Below are 22,848 nucleotides of genomic sequence, written 5' to 3'. Positions count from 1 at the left end.
TCTCCCACACGAGTGCAGGGGCCCAAGGACTTGGGTCATCTTCTGCTTTCCCAGGCCATAGCAGAGAGCTGGATTGGAGGTGGAGCAGCCAGGACTTGAACGGGCACTCATATGGGATGCCGGCACTGCAGGCAGTGGGCTTTACCCGCTACGCCACAGCACCAGCCCCTGTGCCATTTTACTTAAAGGACTTGAGCATCCACAGATGTTGGTGTCCTTGGGAGGCAGGAGGTGTCCTGAAAGCAATCCCTCACATATGTGAAGGGACAGATAGGTGCAAGGGATCTTCCAAGGGGCCATGAAAAATACAAACTATGAAAAAACTATGCGTGGATTTCAGAATTCTGTTCCCACCAAAGTAAATTGATTTTTAATTTCATGTTCCACTAATGTTTCGAAGCCCTGTTGTACCTATCCAGAGAGGTAACATTCATTTCTGTTACATCTCTGTGGTTTCTGATGTGCCGGGTTTCCTACTGACACCATTTCCCTTCTGTCGGAAGCACTTCCTTTAGTAGTTCATTCGGATCAGCTCGCAGACACTTGTCCTTGGTACTACGTTACCTGAGAACGTCTTCATTTTGCCTCCATTATTCTTTTCTTCATAAGAGGCAGGGAGGTAGAAAGAGACACGTAGACGCAGACAGAGCAAGAACCCCCATTTCCTGGTTCCCTTCCCGGGTGCTGTCAGTGGCCAGGGGCTCAACCCTCATCCCTCACAGGGGTGGCAGGAACCCACATATCTGAGCCATCACCGCCTTGTAGTATCTACATTAGCAGGAAGCTAGACCAAAGGCCAAGGTCTAGAACCCCGGACCTCCGATGTGGAATATGGGTGTCTGTAACCAGCATCTTACAGGCTAACCGGAACACCCAGCCCTCACCTCACTCTTGACGTCTATTTTTGCTGTGCAGGCTTCTGTGGGGCCAGCGCTCTCCTTCATCGCTTCAGAGGTGTTACACTTTCTTCTGGCCTCTGTGCTTTCTGATGAGAAACCTGCCGTCTTTGAAATGTTCGTTCCCCTATAATTATTTTCTTAGTCTGTCATGTTCATTTAGTGTCCAGTTTTGGTGATAATGTGACTGGCTGTGCATTTTTTTTTTCATTTTGGGGGGGGGGTTTCTTAAGCTTCTCAAATTTGTAGTTTAGGCTTTTGGCCAAATTTGGGGAATTTCCAGCCATTATTTCTTCAAATGTTTTGCTCTGCTGCCCTGTGTTCTTTTCCCTGCCTCTGGGACTCCAGTGACGGGAGGGTTTGACCTTTTCCCAGAGGCTCTGTCCATTCTTATTTCCCCAGCCGCTTTTCCCTTTCCTGTTTGGGTTTAGATAATTTTTACTGAACTGTCTTCCATTCACTGCCTCCTTCCTCTGCCACCTCCGTTCTGCTGTTGAGCTCATCCAGTGAATTTTCTAATTTGGTTACTGCATTTTTCAGTTCCAAAATTTGCTTTTTTTTTTTTTTTTTTGACAGGCAGAGTTAGAAGAGAGACAGAGAGAAAGGTCTTCCTTCCTTTGGTTCACTCCCCAAATGGCCGCTACGGCCTGCGTGCTGCGCCGATCCGAAGCCAGGAGCCAGGTGCTTCTTCCTGGTCTCCCATGGGGTGCAGGGCCCAAGGACCTGGGCCATCCTCCACTGCACTCCCTGGCCACAGCAGAGAGCTGGCCTGGAAGAGCGGCAACTGGGACAGAACCTGCCACCCCGACCGGGACTAGAACCCGGTGTGCCAGCGCCGCAAGGCGGAGGATTAGCCTAGTGGCCGTGGTGCCGGCCTACATTTGGTTTTTCTCCTCTATCTTCCATTTCTTTGCTGAGGCTTTCTATCATCTTCACATTTCTTTTCTTTTCTTTTTTTAAGTTATTTGAAAGAGTTACAGAGAAAGGTAGACAGAGAGGTCTACCATCTGCTGGTTCACTCTCCAAATGACCACAATGGCTAGAGCTGAGCTGATCCGAAGCCAGGAGCCAGGAGCTTCTTCCAAGTCTCCCACATGGGTGCAGGGGCCCAAGCACTTGGGCCATCTTCCACTGCTTTCCCAGACCATAGCAGAGAGCTGGATTGGAAGAGGAGCAGCCTGGACTAGAACAGGTGCCCATATGGGATGCTGGCGCTTCAGGCCAGGGCTTTAATCCTCTGCGCCACAGCACGGACCCCCACATTTATTTCAAGAGTGTTCAGCTTTGCCTGCTGGAACATTTTTATTGTAGCTGCTTTAAAATCTTTCCTTGTCAGTTAATTCCCAACAATTATTGTGTCTTAGCATTGACATGTCTCTATTGTCTTTCCTCGTGTAATTTGAGGTTTTTCTAATTCCCCGTGTACCAAGTAACATTGGATTGTATCCTGCACATTTCTGTTTATTACGTTATGAGACTAGCTGTGGGTTAAGTCCTGTAGAGATGTAACCCATGAGGTGATGTTTGGAGACTGCGCATATGCTGGTTCCCAACTGCCTTCGTCCAGTGGTTCTTACATTGACTGGTGGTCCTCCCCCGAATCACTTGTAGCACAGGTGATCACTAAATACTGAGAATACTTTTTTATGGGTAATAAAACTTTATCAAAGAGTTTGCACCTGATTATTAAAAGTCAGTATGCAGGGCCGGCGCCGCGGCTCACTAGGCTAATCCTCCGCCTTGTGGCGCCGGCACACTGGGTTCTAGTCCCAGTCGGGGCGCCGGATTCTGTCCCGGTTGCCCCTCTTCCAGGCCAGCTCTCTGCTGTGGCCAGGGAGTGCAGTGGAGGATGGCCCAAGTGCTTGGGCCCTGCACCCCATGGGAGACCAGGAGAAGCACCTGGCTCCTGGCTTTGGATCAGCGCGGTGCGCTGGCTGCAGCAGCCATTTGTGGGATGAACCAACGGCAAAGGAAGACCTTTCTCTCTGTCTCTCTCTCTCACTGTCCACTCTGCCTGTAAAAAAAAAAAAAAAAAGTCAGTATGCTAATTACTTTGTGAGGAAGTGGGAGAAGGGAATGATTAGATGGGGACATGGGGCACTGAAGTTTTTGTGGTCTCCTTTATCTTGACTGAGGTCATAAATGGGTATTCACTTCGTGACAATTCATTGAACATATACAAAGTATGTGTATTTTTTTGTACTTTCACTTATGCATTATGTTTCACAACAAAAAAGGTTAAAAGTTTAATATTAAGTTTTACAAAATATATAGGTTTATGTTTAATGAACTCATTACTTACCATGATTTGTCATTTTATATTATTTATAGTAACTCAATAAATTTTAATTTCCTCTTTTCCGTGTATTTCCTCATTGCTCAAATACATTTTTAAAATAAATGCCTAATTGTTCTAATGTTCCGTGAATTTTTGTTGTTGTTTGATCAATGAGCTTTTACTATATTACTTATTTTTATTTTGTTTGAAAGAGGGGAGACAGGGACCTTTCATCTACTGGTTCACTCCCCGAAATCCTGCAACAGCCATGGCTGAGCAAGGATGGAGCTAGGAGCTGGGAACTCAGTCCAGGTCTCCCACGTGGGTGGCAGGGACCCAGGTACTTAGGCCATCATTTGCTGCCTCCCAGGACGTGCAATGAACAGGAAGCTGGATTGGAAGAGGAGTAACCTCAACTCAGGCCAACCACTCCACTCCTGGAGTGATAACTTAAGCTGCTGCACCAAATGCCTGTCCATTGAAAACACATCAAGCAACTTTATTTTTTTAAGAGATTTATTTTTATTTATTTGAAAGAGTTACAGAGAGAAGTAGAGCCAGAGAGAGAGGTCTTCCATCTGCTGGTTCACTCTCCAAATGACCACAATGGCTGGAGCTGAGCTGATCTGAAGCCAGGAGCCAGGAGCTTCTTCCAGGTCTCCCATGTGGGTGCAGGGGCCCAAGCACTTGGGCCATCTTCTACTGCTTTCCCAGGCCACAGCAGAGAGCTGGATTCCAAGTGGAGCAGCCAGGACCAGAACCGGCATCCATATGGGATACCAGGGCTTTAACCCACTGTGCCATAGCACCAGCCCCATAACTTTATTTTTTTTCCAGAAATGGTGCCTGAGTTATATACACACTTTGAGGATATTATAATGTGATTTCTCCTGAATTATTTTTCTAAGTTTCTTGTATATGCATGTTATATATATGTTAAAATATTATGTAATATAGCCGGCGCCGCGGCTCACTAGGCTAATCCTCCGCCTAGCGGCGCCGGCACACCGGGTTCTAGTCCCGGTTGGGGCGCCGGATTCTGTCCCAGTTGCCCCTCTTCCAGGCCAGCTCTCTGCTGTGGCCAGGGAGTGCAGTGGAGGATGGCCCAGGTGCTTGGGCCCTGCACCCCATGGGAGACCAGGAAAAGCACCTGCCTCCTGGCTCCTGCCATCGGATCGGCGCGGTGCGCCGCCTGCAGCGCGCCGGCCGCGGCGGCCATTGGAGGGTGAACCAACGGCAATGGAAGACCTTTCTCTCTGTCTCTCTCTCTCACTGTCCACTCTGCCTGTCAAAAATATATATATATATTATGTAATATAAAATAGGTTTTCTAACATGTCATGTGTTTGTGTGTGGAAACGGGCAAAAGTAGTTTAGGGGTAAATGTTTGGCACAGCAGTAAAGACCCCCTGCATCCCATATTTGAGTACCTGAGTTCAAGTCCTAGCTTTGCTTTCAATCCCAGCTTCCCACTAATGTGCACACAGAGAGGCAGCAAGCAGCTGGGTCTCTGCCACCCCCGTGGGAGACTCAGATTGGGTTCTGGGCTCTTGGCTTCAGCCTGGCCCAGCTCTAGCTGTTGCAGGCATTTGGAGAATGAACTAATAGATGGAAGATCTTTCTGTGCCATCTCTGTCTCTCTGCCTTTCAAATAAATAAGTCAAATGTGTGACAGCAGTTATAGACGTATACGCACATGTGCACTTAGACCAGTTCATGACGACTTGGATTTCCGGCCAGCTCTGAATGCGCAGGCGTGCTTTCTGCAAATGGAGCTCATGGCTGGGAGCGTCCGTGCTCTCGGCCTCGCATTTGGGGAGTGAACCAGCAGATGGGAGATGATCGCTAAGATTGGAAACAATCCTTAGATGTCATGAATGATATCGCAAACCTCACTGCAGCGTGGGAAGAGAGACAAAAAGGGGCTGAATGTTAGCCGGCGGGGGAGGGGGGGGGGACGCTGGCCAGACACCTGCCTGCTGCGGCGTCAGAAGTCAGAGATGTGAGTGCTGTCCTGTGATGCTCTAAGCCTATGTGGTTTGGTTTCATTGAACACTCTTAATTTCCATGACCTGCCTTCCTACTTAACAACATAGGTGAGTGTTCTCCGCTCGCCTGCCTCATTAGGACTCTTTGTTTTGTTAGGATTTGTTTATGTATGTGTAAGGCAGAGTGACAGAGAGAGAGAAAGGTGGAAAAAGACAGCAATCTCCCATCTGCTGGTTCACTCCCCAGATGCCCGCAACAGCTACGGCTAGGCTAGGACAGGCCAAAGCCAGGAGTCAGGACTTCAGTCTGGGTCTCCTAGGGAACCAAGCCTCCCAGCATGATGCATTCACAATGGGCTTGGTTGGAAAAGGAGTGCCCGGAGCGCAAAGCAGCACTGAGATATATGGGATGTGGGTGTCTCACGTGGTGTCTCCACCTGCAGCACGACGCCCGCCCAGGGTGTGCGTCTTACTGGAGAGCATCCACCATCGCGTGGCTGTGTGTGACGTTCTTACATCACAGCCTTCGTCCTCACACCTTTCCGGCTCCGTCGTCTTCTGGTATCCCGGTTACCCAGGAACAATTCTGATGCCGGTTTCGCTGTCTTCCTTCGCTGGTAAACTCTCTCTCTTTTGCCTGCCTTTTGAATGTTTGCTGACTTTTTCTTTATTCTGAAATGCAGGAATTTCATGAGATCTGAATATTTCTAGATCCTTTTCATTAATATTGCCAGGAGCTTAGGGAGGGATTTTGTTTTGTTCCCTTTAACATGAAGAGTCAAGTATTTTATCAGTCCTAGGAAAGCTTCCTGTTAACCAGTCACTGCTTCTCCTCCTGTTTTACTAGATCTTTATTCCTATTTGTTTCTGGCTTTTTTTGCTTTCTTTTCCCTCTTGTATTTTGTCGGCTCTAACCTTTTTCCTCTGACCTTTGAGAGGTTATTCAAGGTTGTTTCTAAATCAGTATCTGGTTCGCAATCTGTTTAATTGCCTTCATTGCGGTTTCTTTTTTAAATGTGTTATTTGAGAGGCAGGAGAGTGAGAAGGAGAGTGTGATGATCTCCCTCCCGTTGGTTCACTCCCCAAGTGCTCACGGCAGCCAGGTCTGGGCCAGGCTGAAGCAGGGGGCAGGGAACTCAGTCTGGGTCTCCCCTGTGGGTGGCAGGGACTCAGCTACTTGAGCCGTCACCTGCTGCCTCCCAGGTGTGCTTGAACCAGAAGCTGAAATGCGGAGCAGGAGCTGGGATGAAAACCCAGGCACACCAATGTAGTAGTATCTTAACAATGGTGCCGAATACCCACCTCTGGGGCCGGCGCTGTGGCATAGCAGGTTAAGCCGCTGTCTGCCCTACCGGCATCCCACATGGGTGCCGATTCGAGTTCCAGCTGCTCCACTCCCCTTCCAGCCCCCTGCCTGGGAAAGCAGTAGAAGATGGCCCAAGTGCTTGGGTTCCTACACCCACATGGGAGACCTGGAAGAAGCTCCTGGCTTCAGGTCAGCCCAGCTCTGGTCCTGATGGCCAGTTGAGAAGTGAACCAGCTATTGGAAGACTGACCTCTCTATATAACTTTGCCTTTCAAATAAATAAAAATAATTCTTTAAAAAAATACCTACCTTCACTGTAGTTTTTACTTCGGCAGTTTTACTTCTGTACATACAGTGTCTTTTGTCATCATAAACCATTCTTTTCTTGTGGTTTTCTGTTCTTATTGCATTGATTTAGTGTCCTCTTGAAATTTGTTTTTAAAATGGAAACCAATCATCTCTTTTTTTCAAGGATTCTCCCTTTCTTGGAGAAATTCCATTTTCCAGGGCAAAGGGACAAAGGAAGCGGTCAGTCTTTTGACTACTTCTCAGATATTCCTTTGTTTTGAGCTATTTATTTATTTACTTACTTTTTAAAGATTTATTTATTTTATTTGAAAGGCTGAATTACAGAGAGGCAGAGGCAGAGAGAAAGATCTTCCATCCACATTCCCCAGATGGCTGCAATGGCTGGAGCTGGGCTGATCCAAAGTCAGGAGCCAGGAGCTTCTTCCAGGTCTCCCACACGGGTGCAGGGGCCCAAGCACTTGGGCCATCTTCCACTTCTTTCCCAGGCCACAGCAGAGCTGGATCAGATGTGGAACAGCTGGAACTCACACCAGCACCCATATGGGGTGCCGGCATGGCAGGTGGTGACTTTACCCAATATGCCACAACACCAGCCCCAAGCTCTTTTTATTTATACCCGTTTTCTCTTTGCTTGTTTTCACACACAGATCATGTCTGTCATGACACACGAGAAAGGGTTCTGTGTGATTGTGTGCATCTGTCTCACACACAAAGCCCAGATGCCAGGTCTTGGGGTCTGCTCAGGGAAGGAGGAAGGGCATCCCCCCCCCCATGTATACGGGGTAGGCAGTGTGGCCAGGGAATGTTTTTCTTAGCCATGGAGCGTCCTCTGGCCACAGGGACTGCGGACTGCCCTGCCTGGGAGTCCCATGGGTGAGTGATGATGTCCATGTGCTCAGTCACAAGTGGGTGTTTCCTTCTGTTCCCTTGTCCTGTAGTGTTTGACCCATCTCCCTAGTAGACATTTTTAGTTGAGGTCAAGCCATCCTCCCTACCCCCCGCATTTTTAATTTTCATTGTTTATTTTTAAGACTTACTTAGTTCAAAGGCAGAATTAAAGAGAGGGAGAGACAGATAGATCTTCCGTCTTCTGGTTCGCCCCCCAAGTGTCTGCAATAGCCGGGGCTGGGTCAGGCTGCAGCCAGGAGCAGGAACTCCAGGTCTCCCAAGTAGGTGGCAGGGCCCCACCCACTCAGACCATCTTCTGCTGCTTTCCCAGGCACATTCGCAGGGAGCTGGATTGGAAGTGGAGCAGCCAGGACTCGAACTGGTGCTCCAATCCATACAGGATGTCCGCATCCAAGGCAGCAGCCTAACCTGCTGTGCCACCTCTCATTTACATTGATAATTTTGGATGTGGTTTCAGCTGCAGGGAATGGAGCAAGTTTCAAGGAATACCCTCCAGCCACTGGGGTGTGTGTGTGTGTGTGTGTGTGTGTTTGTGTTTTAAACATCTGTCTTCCCATGTTTTGGGCAGTGTAAGCGAAAGGCTTAGCGATATACAAGGAATCACTTTGGAAGCACAACTGTCCATTATGTGCCCAGAGAAGACCACATCCATCCGAAGGCATAAAAAGGCACAGTCTGCCTTGCTATAAAGTTCACTGAGGTTGTAATAGGGAATAGAAAGAAACAGTTTGAAGCACCATTGGAGTCAGATAGTTCAGTACCACACAGGACTTGCATGCTTTTGATTCTGTTGGTTTTGTGCTATCTCTACGTGGTTTGTTTTCCCCATTCCGTGCTGGAATGGCACGTGCTGTCTCAGATTTAAGAAAGGCTAGAAAATGTAAGCCCCTTCTCAGAACCGGATGTGAATACCTACCAGGAGGCGAGGTGTCACTTGCTCTTAGGAGACTGGACTACCGGGAACCTGAAATACTCTGTGGACTGTGTCACAGTCTACACTCCAAACCTGTGGTTATTTTGGGTTCCTGGCGAGCGTGGGCGGAATTCCCACCTTCAGAACTGGGAGCAGGGTCTGCAAGGTGGGGATTCCCCTCACCTCCCCAGCCTTGGCAATCTCCCTCTGAGGACAGCATGACCGACAAGTGGAATAAATGCCACTAAAGCAACCAACAGTGGCCATATAAACCTCTTAAAAAGACAATCTGACAACCTGTTTCAAAATCCAGGAAGCAATCATGATTGACGGTGTTTCGATTTCGGACATGATATAAAAGGATGAAAGTGATAAGTGGAGGGAGGAATCCACTATCTAGAAATAGAGAAGCATTCTGAGTAGCCTGCAGTCAGCAACTATGGAATGAGTGTTTCGTCACCTTTTGAAATTATGACTGAAAGCCAGACGTTGACTTGGAAGAGCCCCTATGGTACCCTGTTGGCTGGGCGGGCTTACGTATTGCAATTGGATGGAAAGGATCTGTGTTTATGTCCCATCTTAGAAGGGAGCTGTCTTATTCCATCTTCTGCTGCTGCACCATAAAATCAGAGACTGGGTGATTTATAAAGGAAGCAAATTTACTTCTCACACAGTTCTGGAAGCTGGGATAACCAAGACCCAGGGGCTGCATCTGGTGAGGGCCTGCCCGCTGCTTCGGAACGTGGTGGAAGGCACCGTGTGGCGAGACAGAGCAAGCACGCAGGCTCAGGTCTCCCTTCCTCCCCTCGTGCAGCCCTTACTGCCCTCCTGGACGCAGCAGCTTCCTGTTCTCGTCCAACCCTGATTACTTCCTAAAGATCCCACTTCCCAATGCAAATACCCTTAACTTACGGATTTGGGGATTAAGCTCTCAGACACGTGCACATCCCCTGAGGCGTGGGTGCAGGTGGCCGTGCCCCCACAGCTCTTGCATCCTGTGGGCCACAGACAGCACCACGTGGACAGTGCTGAGCCCTGCTGGTGTTACCTTCTGGAGCTGTGTCCTGCTGCGCGGGGGCATTTGAACCGCAGCTGCCGTGAGTGAGCAGCACTGCGCCAGAATGCGGGGAGCAGAGGCCTGAGGCAGCTCGTGGCAGGGGGACACCTCGCAGATCTCGGAAATGTGTTTCTCCCATGGTCTTGGTAAATAGTACCAGGCTCCCTCGTACCCCCATCTGCTTCTCTTCCGAAATTGTGGGTTGTTGTTTCTTTTCTTCACTCTTTTCATGGTCAGCCTGTGAATTTCCCATATCTTACCACTCTGCTTTGCACTGATCTGAAGCCAGGAGCCAGAAGCTTCTTCTGGGTCTCCCACGCAGGTGCAGGGGCCCAAGGACTTGGGCCATCTTCCACTGCTTTCCCAGGCCACAGCAGAGAGCTGGATCGGAAGTGGAGCAGCCGGGACTCGATCTGGCGCCTTTAGGGAATGCCAGCACTGCAGTAGGCAGCTTCGTCCACTATGCCAGGGCGCCAGCCCCTCTGTTTGCTTTTGAATTACAACTTCTGTCTTTCAGTCACCTCTCTGCCGTCATCAGCTGCACCCCGAGTGCTTTGCTGCATAGCTGCTGCTTCTGCCAGACAGCCTAGTTCATCGCCCTTCAGTTCTGCTTTCCCCAAAGTGCTGGGGCCCAGACGGAATTCCGCCAGGTTCTGTGTAGCTGAATGACAAGGATGCCCTTCACTCCAGTTTCCCATACGCTGCTCCTCGTTTTCCTCTGAGACCCCATCAGAACGGCCCGGCCCGCCCAGAGTTGCACCTGTGTTCTGAAATATTCCGACTTTTCCCACGGCTCTGCTCTTCCCACTCCTCACCAGCATGGCCCTTAACGTCCCGTTTGCAGCATTTGTAGGTGGCTCTGTTCATTTACTTGAGAGGCAGAAAGAGCGCTCTCACCCGCTGGTTCACTTGTACCAAGTGCCTGCAGCGGCTGGGGCTGGGGTGTGGGAACCCAGCCCAGCCTCTCTCGTGGGCGGCAGGAACCCCAGTCTTAGGAGTCGGGAGGCAGAGCTGGGTATCCAGCGCAGGTCCTCCAACGTGGGGCGGAGACTTAGCCAGCGTGCCCACCACCAGGGTAAGGGCCCACCCCGGCTCATTGTTTTCATATTACTGGAGTATTCCCGTTTTACAGGGCCTGTCTGTTCTGATGATGGCTGTTGTTTCTAGTTTGGGGTTCTTACGAACGGTGTGACTATGAGTGTTTTTATGCAGGTCTTTTCGAGAAGTATGTTTTTATTTCTGTCTGGGAAGTACTCAGAAGGGAGCTTTCTGGGGAAGAGGCTGGTGACGTGGTTAACCTGACAGAAACAGATCAACGCTCCTCCAGTGCCCTTTGTGTGGGATCAGAGTTCACTCTAGCGTTTTGGGGAGTGTGACATAGTGTCTCCCTGTGGCTAAATTTGCATTTCCCTGATGACCAGTGACACTGAGCTCCTTTTCATGTGCTTATTGGCCATTTGTGGATCTTCTTTTGCCAAACATCTGTTCATACCCTTTGCCTGCTTTGGAATAACGTTGTTTGTCTTTTAGTTGTCCATAGGTAGGCATTCTTAACATATTCGGGATACAAATACTTTGATATATGCCCTTGCAAATATTTTTTTAACCTGTCTGTGGTTCATTTTTAACTTATATCTTTGAATGAACAGAAATGCTTTCATTTTTATAATTTGTTAAAATTTATTTATTTGAAAGGCAGAGAAGTGAGAGAATGAGAGAGAGAGACATCAGTCTTCTACTTGCTGGTTCACTCCCCAAATGTCCACAACAGCCTCAGCTGGGCTGAGCCAAAACCAGGAGCCTGGAACTCCGTCTGGGTCTCCCATGTGGGTGGCAGGGACTCAGCTACTTGAGCCGTCGTCTGCTGCCTCCCAGGCGCACTAACAGGGAGCTGGATCTGAAGCACAGCAGCCAGCACTCAGATAGAGGATGTAGCATCCCCAGTGGCAGTTTAACCCACTAGGCCATAGCACCTGCCCCAGAACATGTTGTTTTGATGTCTGACCAACTTGATTTAAAAAAAAAAAAAGATTTACTTACTTACTTACTTACATATTTGAAAATAAGAGTGACGGAAGAGGGGGATGGGGTTCCTGGCTCTTGATATCAGCCTGGCCTGGGCTTGGCTATTGCAGCTATTTGAGGAGTGAATCAGCAGATGGAAGAGATCTCTCTCTCCATGTCTCTCCCTCTCTGTCACTTAGCTTTTCAAATAGATGCATGCACACATAAGTAAATAAATAAATCCGAGGCCAGCATTGGTGCAGGGGGTTAAGCTGCTGCCTGCGATGCTGGCATCCCAAATCAGAGCGCCAGTTTGAGTCCTGGCTGCTCTGCTCCGCATCAAGGTCTGTGCTGATGCACTTAGGAAAGCAGCAGCAGATGGCCTGAGTACTTGGACCCCTGACACCCACGTGGGAGACCTGGATGGAGTTCTAGCTTCCCAGCTTCAGCCTGGCCCCACGCTGGCCTTCGCAGCCTTTTGGGGAGTGAACCAACGGATTGAAGATATCTCCCTGTCTCTCTATCTGTGTCTCCCTCTCTGTCACTCTGCCTTTCAAATAAATAAAATCTTTTTAAAAAATGAAAAATAAATCTTTAAAAGACTTCTTTCTTTGATTGTCTCTTTTGGTACCAGTGTTGAGAATTGAGTGTGTATGTACACAAACACCCACTGTCTCTGGACTCAGTGTTTTTTGTTTTTTTTTTTTTTGTTTGTTTTTTTTAAGATTGATTTATTTATTTGAAAGTCAGAGTTACACACAGAGAGAGGTCTTCCTTCTGCTGGTTCACTCCCCAACTGGCCGCAATGGCCAGAGCTGCACTGATCCAGGGCCAAGAGTTTCCTCCAGGTCTCCCACGTGGGGGCAGGGGCCCAAGGACTTGGGCCATCTTCTGCTGCTTTCCCAGGCCATAGCAGAGATCTGGATCGGAAGTGGAGCAGCTGGGACTAGAACCGGCGCCCATATGGGATGCCAGCACTGCAGGTGGAGGCTTTTACCTGCTCTGCCACAGCACCAGCCCAGAATCAGTGTTTTATACCATCGATCTGTGTGTCTTTATCCAATACCCGGTGCACTGCAATGCCTGCCCCAGAACATTCTATGTGGATGATGTCTGACCAGTGTCATTTTGTTTCTTTTTTAAAGATTTTTTTCTTTATTTGAAAGGCAAAATTAGAGAGATCGATTGATCTTCCATCCATTGGTTTACTCCCCAATGACTGCAATGGCCAGGGCAAGGCCAGGCTGAATCCAGGGGCTTCTTCCAGGTCTCCCACACCGGTGCAGGAGCCCAAGCACTTGGGCCATCTTCCACTGCTTTCCCAGGTGCATTAGCAGGGAGCTGGATCAGAAGTGGAGCAGCTGGGATGTGAACTGGTGCCCATGTGCGATGCCAGCACTGCAGGCAGCAGCTTAACCACTGCACCGCAACCCCTCTTTTCTTTTTTTAAGAAAAGACTTACCTATTTGAAAAGCAAAATGACGGAGAGAGGGGGAGGGGTTCCTGGCTGTTGGCTTAAGTGAACCAGCAAATAAATGATATCTGTCTCCCTCCCTCTCTCTCTTGATTACTATGTATTTATAATAAATCTTGAATTTTTATTAACACCTCTGACTTTGTTTTTTTCTTTATCATGTCATATATATATATTCATTTCTTCTGAGAGGAGGAGCGTGGTGGGGGCAAGAGGTGTGGAGTCACCACACAGACCCCGGGAGTCGGGTGAAAGTGGGCCAGAGGCAAGCAGCCCGCAGGCTCATTTATTTCAGTTGGTACAGCAGCTTGTATAGCCAAGGCAGCCAATCCAGTCCAGGGGTGGTCTATGCCCTAACCAATCATAGCCTGTTGCCAGACAGGCTCCATTGTCAGCAGTCATCTTGGCATGGCCTTCTCATTCCACCACTATATATATATATATATATATAGAGAGAGAGAGAGAGAGAGAGAGATCAGACCCATTGTTAAAGCCTGAGACAGAGAACTTTGAAGAACAGAGTGGGGAAACCTAATGAGAGGTTTTGAGTTTGGGGCATCAGGAGACCTTAGCAAAGGGGTAATCCGATATCCAAGGCCTTACACGTCTTCTGTTAGATTAATTTCTAAGCATTTTATGTTATTTTTGATGGTATTACAATGGATATTGTTTTCTACTTTTTGTCTGTTGTTTGTTATAAGCTAGAAAAAGGCATTGCCTTGAAAAAATAGAGTGCCTTTTAGCGTTGCCTTTTTATCTGCATGGAAAGATTCCGTGTTTTTCCACGCACACAGTCACGTCATCTGCAAATATACAGTTTCACATCTGACTTTCAAATCTTTTTGTCTTCCCCGCCCCCCCCGCCTCCTTACCTTCTTGTATATCGTGGGGCTTCTGATAAAACACTCAATAAAAGCTATCAGAGCGTGTATCTTAGCCTTTATCCTAGACGACACGTACTCCGTGTTTGGTAAATATGACGTTAGCTCCAAGTTTTTCAGACACGTCTTTTATCAGGGCGAAGAAGTTCCCTTTCTTTCCTGTTTGGCTGAGAATTTGTGTCATGAATAGACGTGTAGTGAAATCCTTTTTCAGCATTTGTTGGGACGACTTTGATTGTCTCCCTTCATCTGAGTGTTGAGTTTGCATCTTTCTCCTTTCCTAACATATGCATATAGAGCACAAACTTCTAAGTACAGCTTTGGGGGCAGCCCACACTGTTTTTCTGTCGGGTTGCTGACATCTCCCATCCAGGCCGCTGTAACAGAACACCAGGAGCTACATGGCTACTTATGGAGGCTGGCAGTCCAAGATCATGGTGCTGGCAGATTCGGTGTCTGGTGAGGGCCTGCGTCCTGGTATGTAGACTTCTTTTGCTGGAGTCCCAAACAAAGGAGAGAACTCCCCAAGGCCTCTTTCATAAGGGTGCACATTGCGGTCGTGGGCTGAGAGTCTTTAATTGACGAGGGCTCCATCCTTAGAAGCCGATTGCCTCCCACAGGTGACACTCCCAAATGCCGGCACATGGGGGATAGGGCTTCAACATACAAATTTTGAGGGCGCACAAATGCCCAGTCTACAGAAGTCATCATTATAATTCAGTTCCGTATACTCTCTACTGCCTGTTGTGATTTTGTCTGTGTCATGTGAGTTTAAAGATAGATTCCTTAACTTTTAAACATTGGGCAATTTTCCATATTTGTCACATTTTCTTTAATCATGATGAAAAGTTTAATCTCTCTATGTACTCACTCACTAGAAGTCTATTTGATGTGATGTTAATATAACCACCCAGCTTTCTTAAACTATCTGTGATTTATGAAATGAGTTTAAGAAAACGCAGTCATGTTTTCTTCTTTAAGAAAATCCTGCCTGATAGTTTTTAATTGCAGACTTTAGACTATTTACATTTTTTTAAAAAGATTTATTTATTTATTTGAAACGCAGAGTTACAGAGGCAGAGAGAGAGAGACAGACAGACAGAAGAGGTCTTCCATCCACTGTTCCATTCCCCAGATGGCCATAGTGGTACTGGTCCAAAGACAGGAGCTAGGAGCTCCTTCCAGGTCTCCCACATGGGTGCAGGGGCCCAAGGACTTGGGCCATCTTCTGCTGCTTCTGTCGGGTTGCTGAAGGCCATAGCAGAGAGCTGGATTGGAAGTAGAGCAGCCAGGACTCAAACGGGTGCCCATATGGGATGGCGGCACTGCAGGTGGCTGTTTTACCTGGTACGCCACAGCACAGGCCCCTAGACCATCTAAATTTAATGTGACTATTAACATAGCTGAGTTTATGTATGCCGTTTGGCAATTAAGTGATTTTTGTTCCTCCTATCATTTGTTCCTTTGTACTTCTTTTCCTGCTTTTTTCTAGGTGACTCATGCATTTTTAGTGTCGAATTTTTAAAAATGTATTCTCATTTTCATTTGAAAGAGAGATCTTCTATCTGTTGGTTCATTCCCCAAATGCCTGCAACAATCAAGACTGGGCCAGTCCAAAGACAGAAGCCAGGAGCTCCATCTGGTCTCCCATGTGGGTGGCAAGGACCCAAATATTTAAGCAATGACCTGCTGCCCCCCCGGGGCATGCGCCAGCAGGAAGCCAAGTAGCCCAGACTCGACCCAGGCACTACATTATAGGATGTAAAAATCCCTAGTGATGACCTAACCACTGAGCCAAACTTCTCCAATCTACTATTTAATTTTATTCCCTCTATTGATTTTCTTCAAAACTATAAAGTAAGGAAGAGGCTGGGGTATGTTCTGGTCTTCTTCCTCTTTTTTTTTTTTTTTTCTAAGCTCCCACGCTGTATGTGGCTATTTGAGTGTTAATTAAATTTGAGAAAATAAAAATATGTCCCTAAATATTGTACAGAGGATGCGTGAGAAAGATTCGGGATTAGAAACAGGAAGCTAAGTTCGATCGTTGTTTTAGAAACACTGGTGCAATTCAGTGAGTGATTAGTAAGAGAGTTGAGGACAAACAATGAGACGGGGAAGAGGGAGAATTAGAGTGACTCGGAGGTGGCGTGTCACGTGAAGTAGAGGAAGGAAGAAGGCAAGCGGCTCACGGTTTCTAGCTTAGGCAAGCAAACGAATGCCGATGCTGTTAACTGAGACAGGGAGCATGGAGGTTGGAGAGTCAGAGTGGGGAACTGGGATGAGCTTTGTTTTAAGGATCTTGACAGTTACATGATTGTGGGTGTTTCAAGGTAAGCAGTTGGCTGTAGAGACAGAAGACATAGCCATCTGCTGATTCACTTCCCAAATGCTTCCAACACCCAAGACTGGGCAGGGACAAAGCTGGGAGCCAGGAACTCAATCCAGGTTGTCCACGTGGGTGGCAGGGAACCAGCCACTTGAGCCATCACCTGCTGCTTGCCAAGGTTTGTGTTGGCAGGAAATTAGAATAGGGATGCTGGGCCAGGACCCAGCTGAACCCAGGCACTCTGGTATTGGACAGAGACATCTTAACCAGCATTGTAACTGCTAGGCCAAATGCCTGCCCCTACTTGTAAGTATTGATGAAGTAAAAGGTATATAAAATCATTGTAATTGTGTTACAGAATAATATTGTAACACTCTGCACATCACCCATACATGAGAGTTATTCCAAAAGGTCATGGAAAATGTGCGTATGAAATGCATGAATTTCAAAAATATTTGCACCAAAATCTGTATATTTACTTAAAGATGTATTTATTTGAGAAGTAGAGAGAGATATCTTCCATCTGCTGGTTTGCTCCCCAAATGGCTACAGTGGCTGGAGCTGGGCTGATCCAAAGCCAGGACTTCTTCCAGGTCTTCCATGCAGGTGCAGGGCCCCAAGCACTTGGACCATCTTCCACTGCTTTCCCAGCCACTAGCAGTGAGCTGAATGGGAAGTGGAGCGGCTGGGTCTTGAACCAACGCTCATATGGGGTGGCGGTGCTGTAGATGGAAGCTTAGCCTACTACACCACAGTGCCAGCCCCACATTTTAAATCTCAATTACCTACAATACCAGGTGTAAGTGTTATATAAACAGTGGTCCTATCGTATTCTTAAAGAAATAAAGACAATAGAGCCGGCGCCGTGGCTCAATAGGCTAATCCTCCACCTTGCGGCGCCAGCACACCGGGTTCTAGTCCCGGTCAGGGCGCCGGATTCTGTCCCGGTTGCCCCTCTTCCAGGCCAGCTCTCTGCTATGGCCAGGGAGTGCAGTGGAGGATGGCCCAGGTGCTTGGGCCCTGCACCCCATGGGAGACCAGGAAAAGCACCCCCAAGTATTTTCTTTCTAGAGTTGGTTAACTCCATGGACCAAGAGCCCAGAGATAAAGAGGGCTAAATATGTGTGTGCTTCTTGGATTTGTTCTTCACTATCATTTTTTAAAGATTTATTTATTTATTTATTTGAAAGTCGGAATTAGAGAGGGAGAGACAGAGATCTTCCATCCACTGGTTCGCTCCCCAAATGGCCACAATGGACCAGGAGCCAGGAGCTCCATCTGGGTCTCCCATGTGGGTACAGGGACCCAAGAACCTGGGCTATCTTCTACTGCTTTCTCAGGCACGTTAGCAGGGAGCGGGTTTGGAAATGGAGCAGCTGGGACTCGAACTGGCACCCATATGGGACGCCAGCACCACAGATGGTGGCTTAACCTGCTACGCCACAGCACCTGTGCCTACCACCATCTCTTATGTCACAGTGTCTTGGCTTCTCCATTAGAGTCCTGTGTTGTATTCGTGTCTTGATTAGCTAGATTTCATCCTCAATTAATTTGCTCAAGAAGGACCCCCTGGTCCCTGAGATCTGTCTTGTCTGTGTCACCTTTATACTGGAATGACAACTGGGTGGGCACTTGTCAAAGAATATTCATTAGTTCTGTACCTTTAAATTCACTGCCCATGACAGGGTTCCTACTGGAAGGAGCTGCCACAGCTGTGGCCCTGTGAGGTGAACCAGGGTGTTTGGGGGAGTATTAACCATGCACCTTCGCTTCCCTTCCTAGAGATAATTGATGACCTTGCCAACCTGGTGGAGAACACAGACGAGAAACTCCGCACGGAAACCAGACGCGTGAGCCTAGTGGACAGAAAGTCAGCTTCATGCGGTAAGAGAGAGTCGGTGTCACCCCGCTTCTCCCTTGCACTCACCCCTGAGTTGCCTGGGTCTGTCTGCTTACCCTGGGGATTTGGTGGCTCTTCTAACGTGGACAGTGCCATCCGATGAAGCTTTGAAACTGCTAAAAGATGCCTAAGTCTTACTAAAACTGAAATGAGCTGTGTGGAATTCAGAGGAATATCATTTAGAGTTTTTCTTAAGAATTTAAAACATGAAAACTTCCTCTGTGTTGACAGAAATGAATGGCTTGGAACATTGTATACCTGTTGCTGTGGATTTGTTTCTGGGAGGAGGAGCGTGGTGGGGTCAAGAGGCGCGGAGTCACCACACAGACCCCGGGAGTCAGGAGTCGGGTGAAAGCGGGCTTGAGGCAAGCAGCCCGCAGACTCGTTTATTTCAGTTGCTACAGCTGCTTATATAGCCAAAGCAGCCAATCTGGTCAAGGGACGGTCTATGCCCTAACCAATCACAGCCTGTTGCCAGGCAGTTTCCAAAGCCATCCAATCACAGCCTGTTGCCAGTCAGGCTCTGTTGTCATGTGGTTTCCGAAGCCATCCAATCACGACCTGTTGCCAGTCAGGCTCTGTTGTCATGTGGTTTCCGAAGCCATCCAATCACGGCCTGTTGCCAGGCAGTTTCTGTTGTCAGCGGCCATCTTGGCATGACCTTCTCACCTTCTCATTCCACCACATATACCATTATGCAAACTGCTGGTGGAAGACCTTCTGGGTTTTAAAGGTGAACTGGATGGTTTTTTTTTTTTTTTCTACATCACCTGCTTATTTATTGAACCTTAAGCTGCAGAGCCACAAGGAGCTGCTCAGGTTCTGAGGTCTGATTGAGTTCAAATCGCATTTCGTGATGCCATTGTAACTTCTTGATACTTCCTTTGTAAAACATGCAACCCTGTGCCGAGATAAGCATCCCTGGGAGTGCAGACTTGTGGTGCTGATTCCCGGGCTGTCTAGAAACTCCAGTGGAGTAGGTCTAGGGTGGTGTTCGAGAATACTTACTGTTTAGCGAGCACATGGAGCAGTTCTGACGCGGGTACTTGTTCTGCAGAAATCCCGACGCCGTTTTCCATGAGGTTTAAATTTCGTGTCGCCTGTGCATGGTGTCTCACCCAAAGCAAGTGATGCTGAGTGGTGGTGAAGGCAGTGGCAGCCACAGGGATTGTGTTTGGTGCTTCATTCTGCACAGGTGTACCGTGTCGATAAAGCTAGCACGTTTATTTAAAATAGAAACACAAGGAGAGTAAGGGAACTAGTAATCCATGCACAGTTTTTCCCTGACTTGTAGCCTTTTTTGTATGGAAAGTACAGTGGGTTCCTCCAGCTGGATCCAGGTGTAGAATGATGTGACCTCAATGCCAGGGTCCCCTGAGAGGTGTGGCTAGAAGCACACTGCCCACCCTGCCTATATACTGGTGAAGCAAGAAGTCCAGAGAGCAGCAGAGGAGGCCAGGTTGGGCAGATTTGGATTCTGGGCCTTCAGAGGAAGGGGGCGTCCCTTTATCACAGTGGTCCTGCTCTCCCTGCCCCTCCCCCCGCTCCCAGCAGTTCTCACCTATCAGAGGCAAACACACCTGGACTTCTGCTCCTAAAGGTGTTTGCATCCTGTGGCTTCCTCCTGCATTTTGCTGTGCCGGTCGGTATGGTCTGGCTCTGGTCTGAGTGTCTCCCAAGGCTGAGATGTGCTCCCCATTGTGAGGAATTAAGAGGGTGGGGCTTTTGGGAGGTGGCGAGGATTCAGTAAGGTGGTGAGGATGGAGCCCCCATGATTGAACCCCAGAGGCTTTGTGAGAGCAGGGAGAGAGACCAGACAGACAGACAGACACACCTGTGCCTCCTGACTCCTGCCGGGGCTCTGCCCACAGTAAGTCCATCACCCAGTGAGGCCCCGGACTTTATACCTCCAGAACTTTCCTTTATGAAGCAGCCCACCTGAGGAGTTTCCTTACAGTAACCACGAGCTGACCAGGCCACCGCCAGTCCCTGGGGACTAGATCCTGTGAACATGAGAGGCGTGGCTTCACTCCCACCTCTGTCTCCCGGGATCGTCGGTTCTTGTGTGAATCTAAACTTGCTGAAACCTAACCCGGTTTTCAAGAATTCCGTAAAGGGCCCAGCCGTCTAGCAGTGACCGTCTTCCGTATTTCTAGAGGGGCTGCAGCACAGCGGTTAGGAGCGGGCTCCCAGGCTCGCAGCCGAGCTTCCCCACTTAGCCGCTGTGTGACCACAGCAAAGCCCAGGCTCCCCTTTGCCTCAGTTTTTCTACCTTTGAGATGGGGGATAATAAAGTGGTTAAAATAAATTGGAACCCACACATCTTCCAGGAACATTTTGAAGACCCCTCTTATAGTCAATAACAGGATTATTTATACACAGTGGTTCAGAACAAAGCAGCATGACAGTGTTAAATAGAAATTGAAAAAATTAACTTCCTTATTCTTTGAATGGCAATGCCTTGGAGAGAATTATTTTATCCCTTTGATTTGTTTCTGGTATTAACGTTTCCATCATTATTGTGTATTGACAACCAAATTACGATACTTACATTCTTTCTCACACCTGACATCTTTAAACGGATGGAAAATTTTTTATTTGCATTTTTATTTATTTATTTATTTATTTTTTGACAGGCAGAGTGGACAGTGATAGAGACAGAAAGGTCTTCCTTTTCTGTTGGTTCACCCCACAATGGCCGCTGAGGCCGGCACACAGCGCTGATCCGATGGCAGGAGCCAGGTGCTTCTCCTGGTCTCCCATGGGGTGCAGGGCCCAAGCACTTGGGCCATCCTCCACTGCACTCCCGGGCCACAGCAGAGAGCTGGCCTGGAAGAGGAGCAACCGGGACAGAATCCGGCGCCCCGACCGGGACTAGAACCCGGTGTGCCGGCGCCGCAGGTGGAGGATTAGCCTAGTGAGCCGTGGCGCCGGCTTGCATTTTAGTTCTTTAAAGGAACACTTGAACCATGTGTGCATTTGCTGACCTGCGATGCGAGCCTTTGCTGGTGGTGGAGGCTCAGCCTGCGGCCCCTTCGGCTCTAAGGAGGTCCCGCTTGTAGAGACACTGCAGCACTTCCTTCGCGGGATTTTGAATTTCAGTCACTTTTTATTTTCCACAAGTTCTATTTGGTCCTTTTTCAAATTTTTTTGGAAAAAAAATCATTTTTATTTGGAAGTTAGACAGGAAGGCAGACAGGTAGACAGAAGGAGAGCTTCTATCCACATGTTCACTCTCCAGATGCCTACAACAGCAGGGGCTGGGCCAGGCCAGAGCTAGAAGCCCAGGGCTCTGCCTGGGCTTAAGACAGATGAGTCAGATACATAGAAAGCTTGTGGGGGTGGGCATGTGGCCGTCTATAGTAGAAAGAAAAAGGAACTGAAATTCAAAATCCCATGCACGTATTTGGTACCAACAGAGCAGAGACTCAACCAGTGGAGGATTTCTTTAAATAAAATAATTATTAATTAATTATTCTTTAAAAAGTTAGAAAAGCAAACTTTCCATAAACATTAATTTAGAAGATACTAGGCTGGCGCCACGGCTCAATAGGCTAATCCTCCACCTAGCGGCGCCGGCACACGGGGTTCTAGTCCCGGTCCGGGTGCTGGATTCTGTCCCGGTTGCCCCTCTTCCAGGCCAGCTCTCTGCTGTGGCCCGGGAGTGCAGTGGAGGATGGCCCAAGTCCTTGGGCCCTGCACCCCATGGGAGACCAGGAGAAGCACCTGGCTCCTGCCTTTGGATAGGCGCGGTGCACCGGCCGCAGCACGCTGGCCGCAGCGGCCATTGGAGGGTGAACCAACGGCAAAGGAAGACCTTTCTCTCTGTCTCTCTCTCTCATTATCCACTCTGCCTGTCAAAGAAGATACTGAAAGCCAGGATAAATCAAAGGCATTTGAGGGGTGGGGTTTTGGCCCAAGAGCCTCAAGCCTTGACAAAGAATTAATGACCTCGTTTCCTCGCGTGCAGGACTGGCTCCGTCCTGTTGTGTGTGTAAGCGCACGGGCGCACATACATGAAGCTGCAGGCAAGGTGTGTTTGAGACAGGAAGGTTGCAGCGGGGACAGGGGCACAGAAGCAGTCGCTCCCGTGTGGGTCGCACGCCAGTGGCTGTTTAAGCGAGAAGGTGCGAGCGAGGTGTGGATTCCGAGGAGTGCGGAGATCGGGTGTGAACCACCGTGAAATGGCCTTTTGTTAGCCTCCTTCCGCGCATCTTCCTCCATGGGCTGCCCTGTCACTCGGAGATGCTTGAGCAGTGAGGGAATTCCTGGCGATCAATACAGACGGGATCGCTGGGGCCACCCGGGAGAAGGGCCCGATGATGAATTTGTTTGTTCAGTTGTTAACAAAGGACCCCGGCACCTCTTTGTGAACCTTTCCCTCCATAGCCGTAGCCGGGCTGGGCTGGAACGTTTTTACCAAATTCTTTCTTCTTGTGCTTTTTCTTCCCGGAGCCCCACCCCAGGGATCGCATCCAGTCGAAAACAGTATTACTTTTTTTATTTTATTTTATTTATTTTTCCCTCCTAGCTTCAAAAACACAAATTAGACCACCGGTCCACTTTATGTATTTTCAGGTTGTTGCTTGTGTGAAAGGCATTGCCGT

The 22,848-nt window shown here is 48.5% G+C and overlaps 1 protein-coding gene across 11 annotated transcripts in view; it reads left to right on the top strand.

The window, feature by feature from the left end:
* The window catches only part of STX8 (syntaxin 8), a 304,958-nt gene that overhangs the window by 174,345 nt on the left and 107,765 nt on the right, over positions 1–22,848 (top strand). For all 11 annotated transcript variants that reach the window (XM_070061378.2, XM_089318376.1, XM_089318375.1 and 8 more), the window contains one exon: positions 18,124–18,225. In XM_070061378.2, coding sequence (XP_069917479.2) covers positions 18,124–18,225 — 102 coding nt within the window. The remainder of the gene's footprint in view (positions 1–18,123; positions 18,226–22,848) is intronic.

This window comes from Oryctolagus cuniculus, chromosome 17, assembly GCF_051225735.1.
Source record: "Oryctolagus cuniculus isolate XC-2025 breed Fujian yellow rabbit chromosome 17, ASM5122573v1, whole genome shotgun sequence".
Lineage (NCBI taxonomy): Eukaryota > Metazoa > Chordata > Mammalia > Lagomorpha > Leporidae > Oryctolagus > Oryctolagus cuniculus.
The sequence above is the reverse complement of the archived record's forward strand: the minus strand, read 5'-3'. Positions and strand labels throughout refer to the sequence as shown.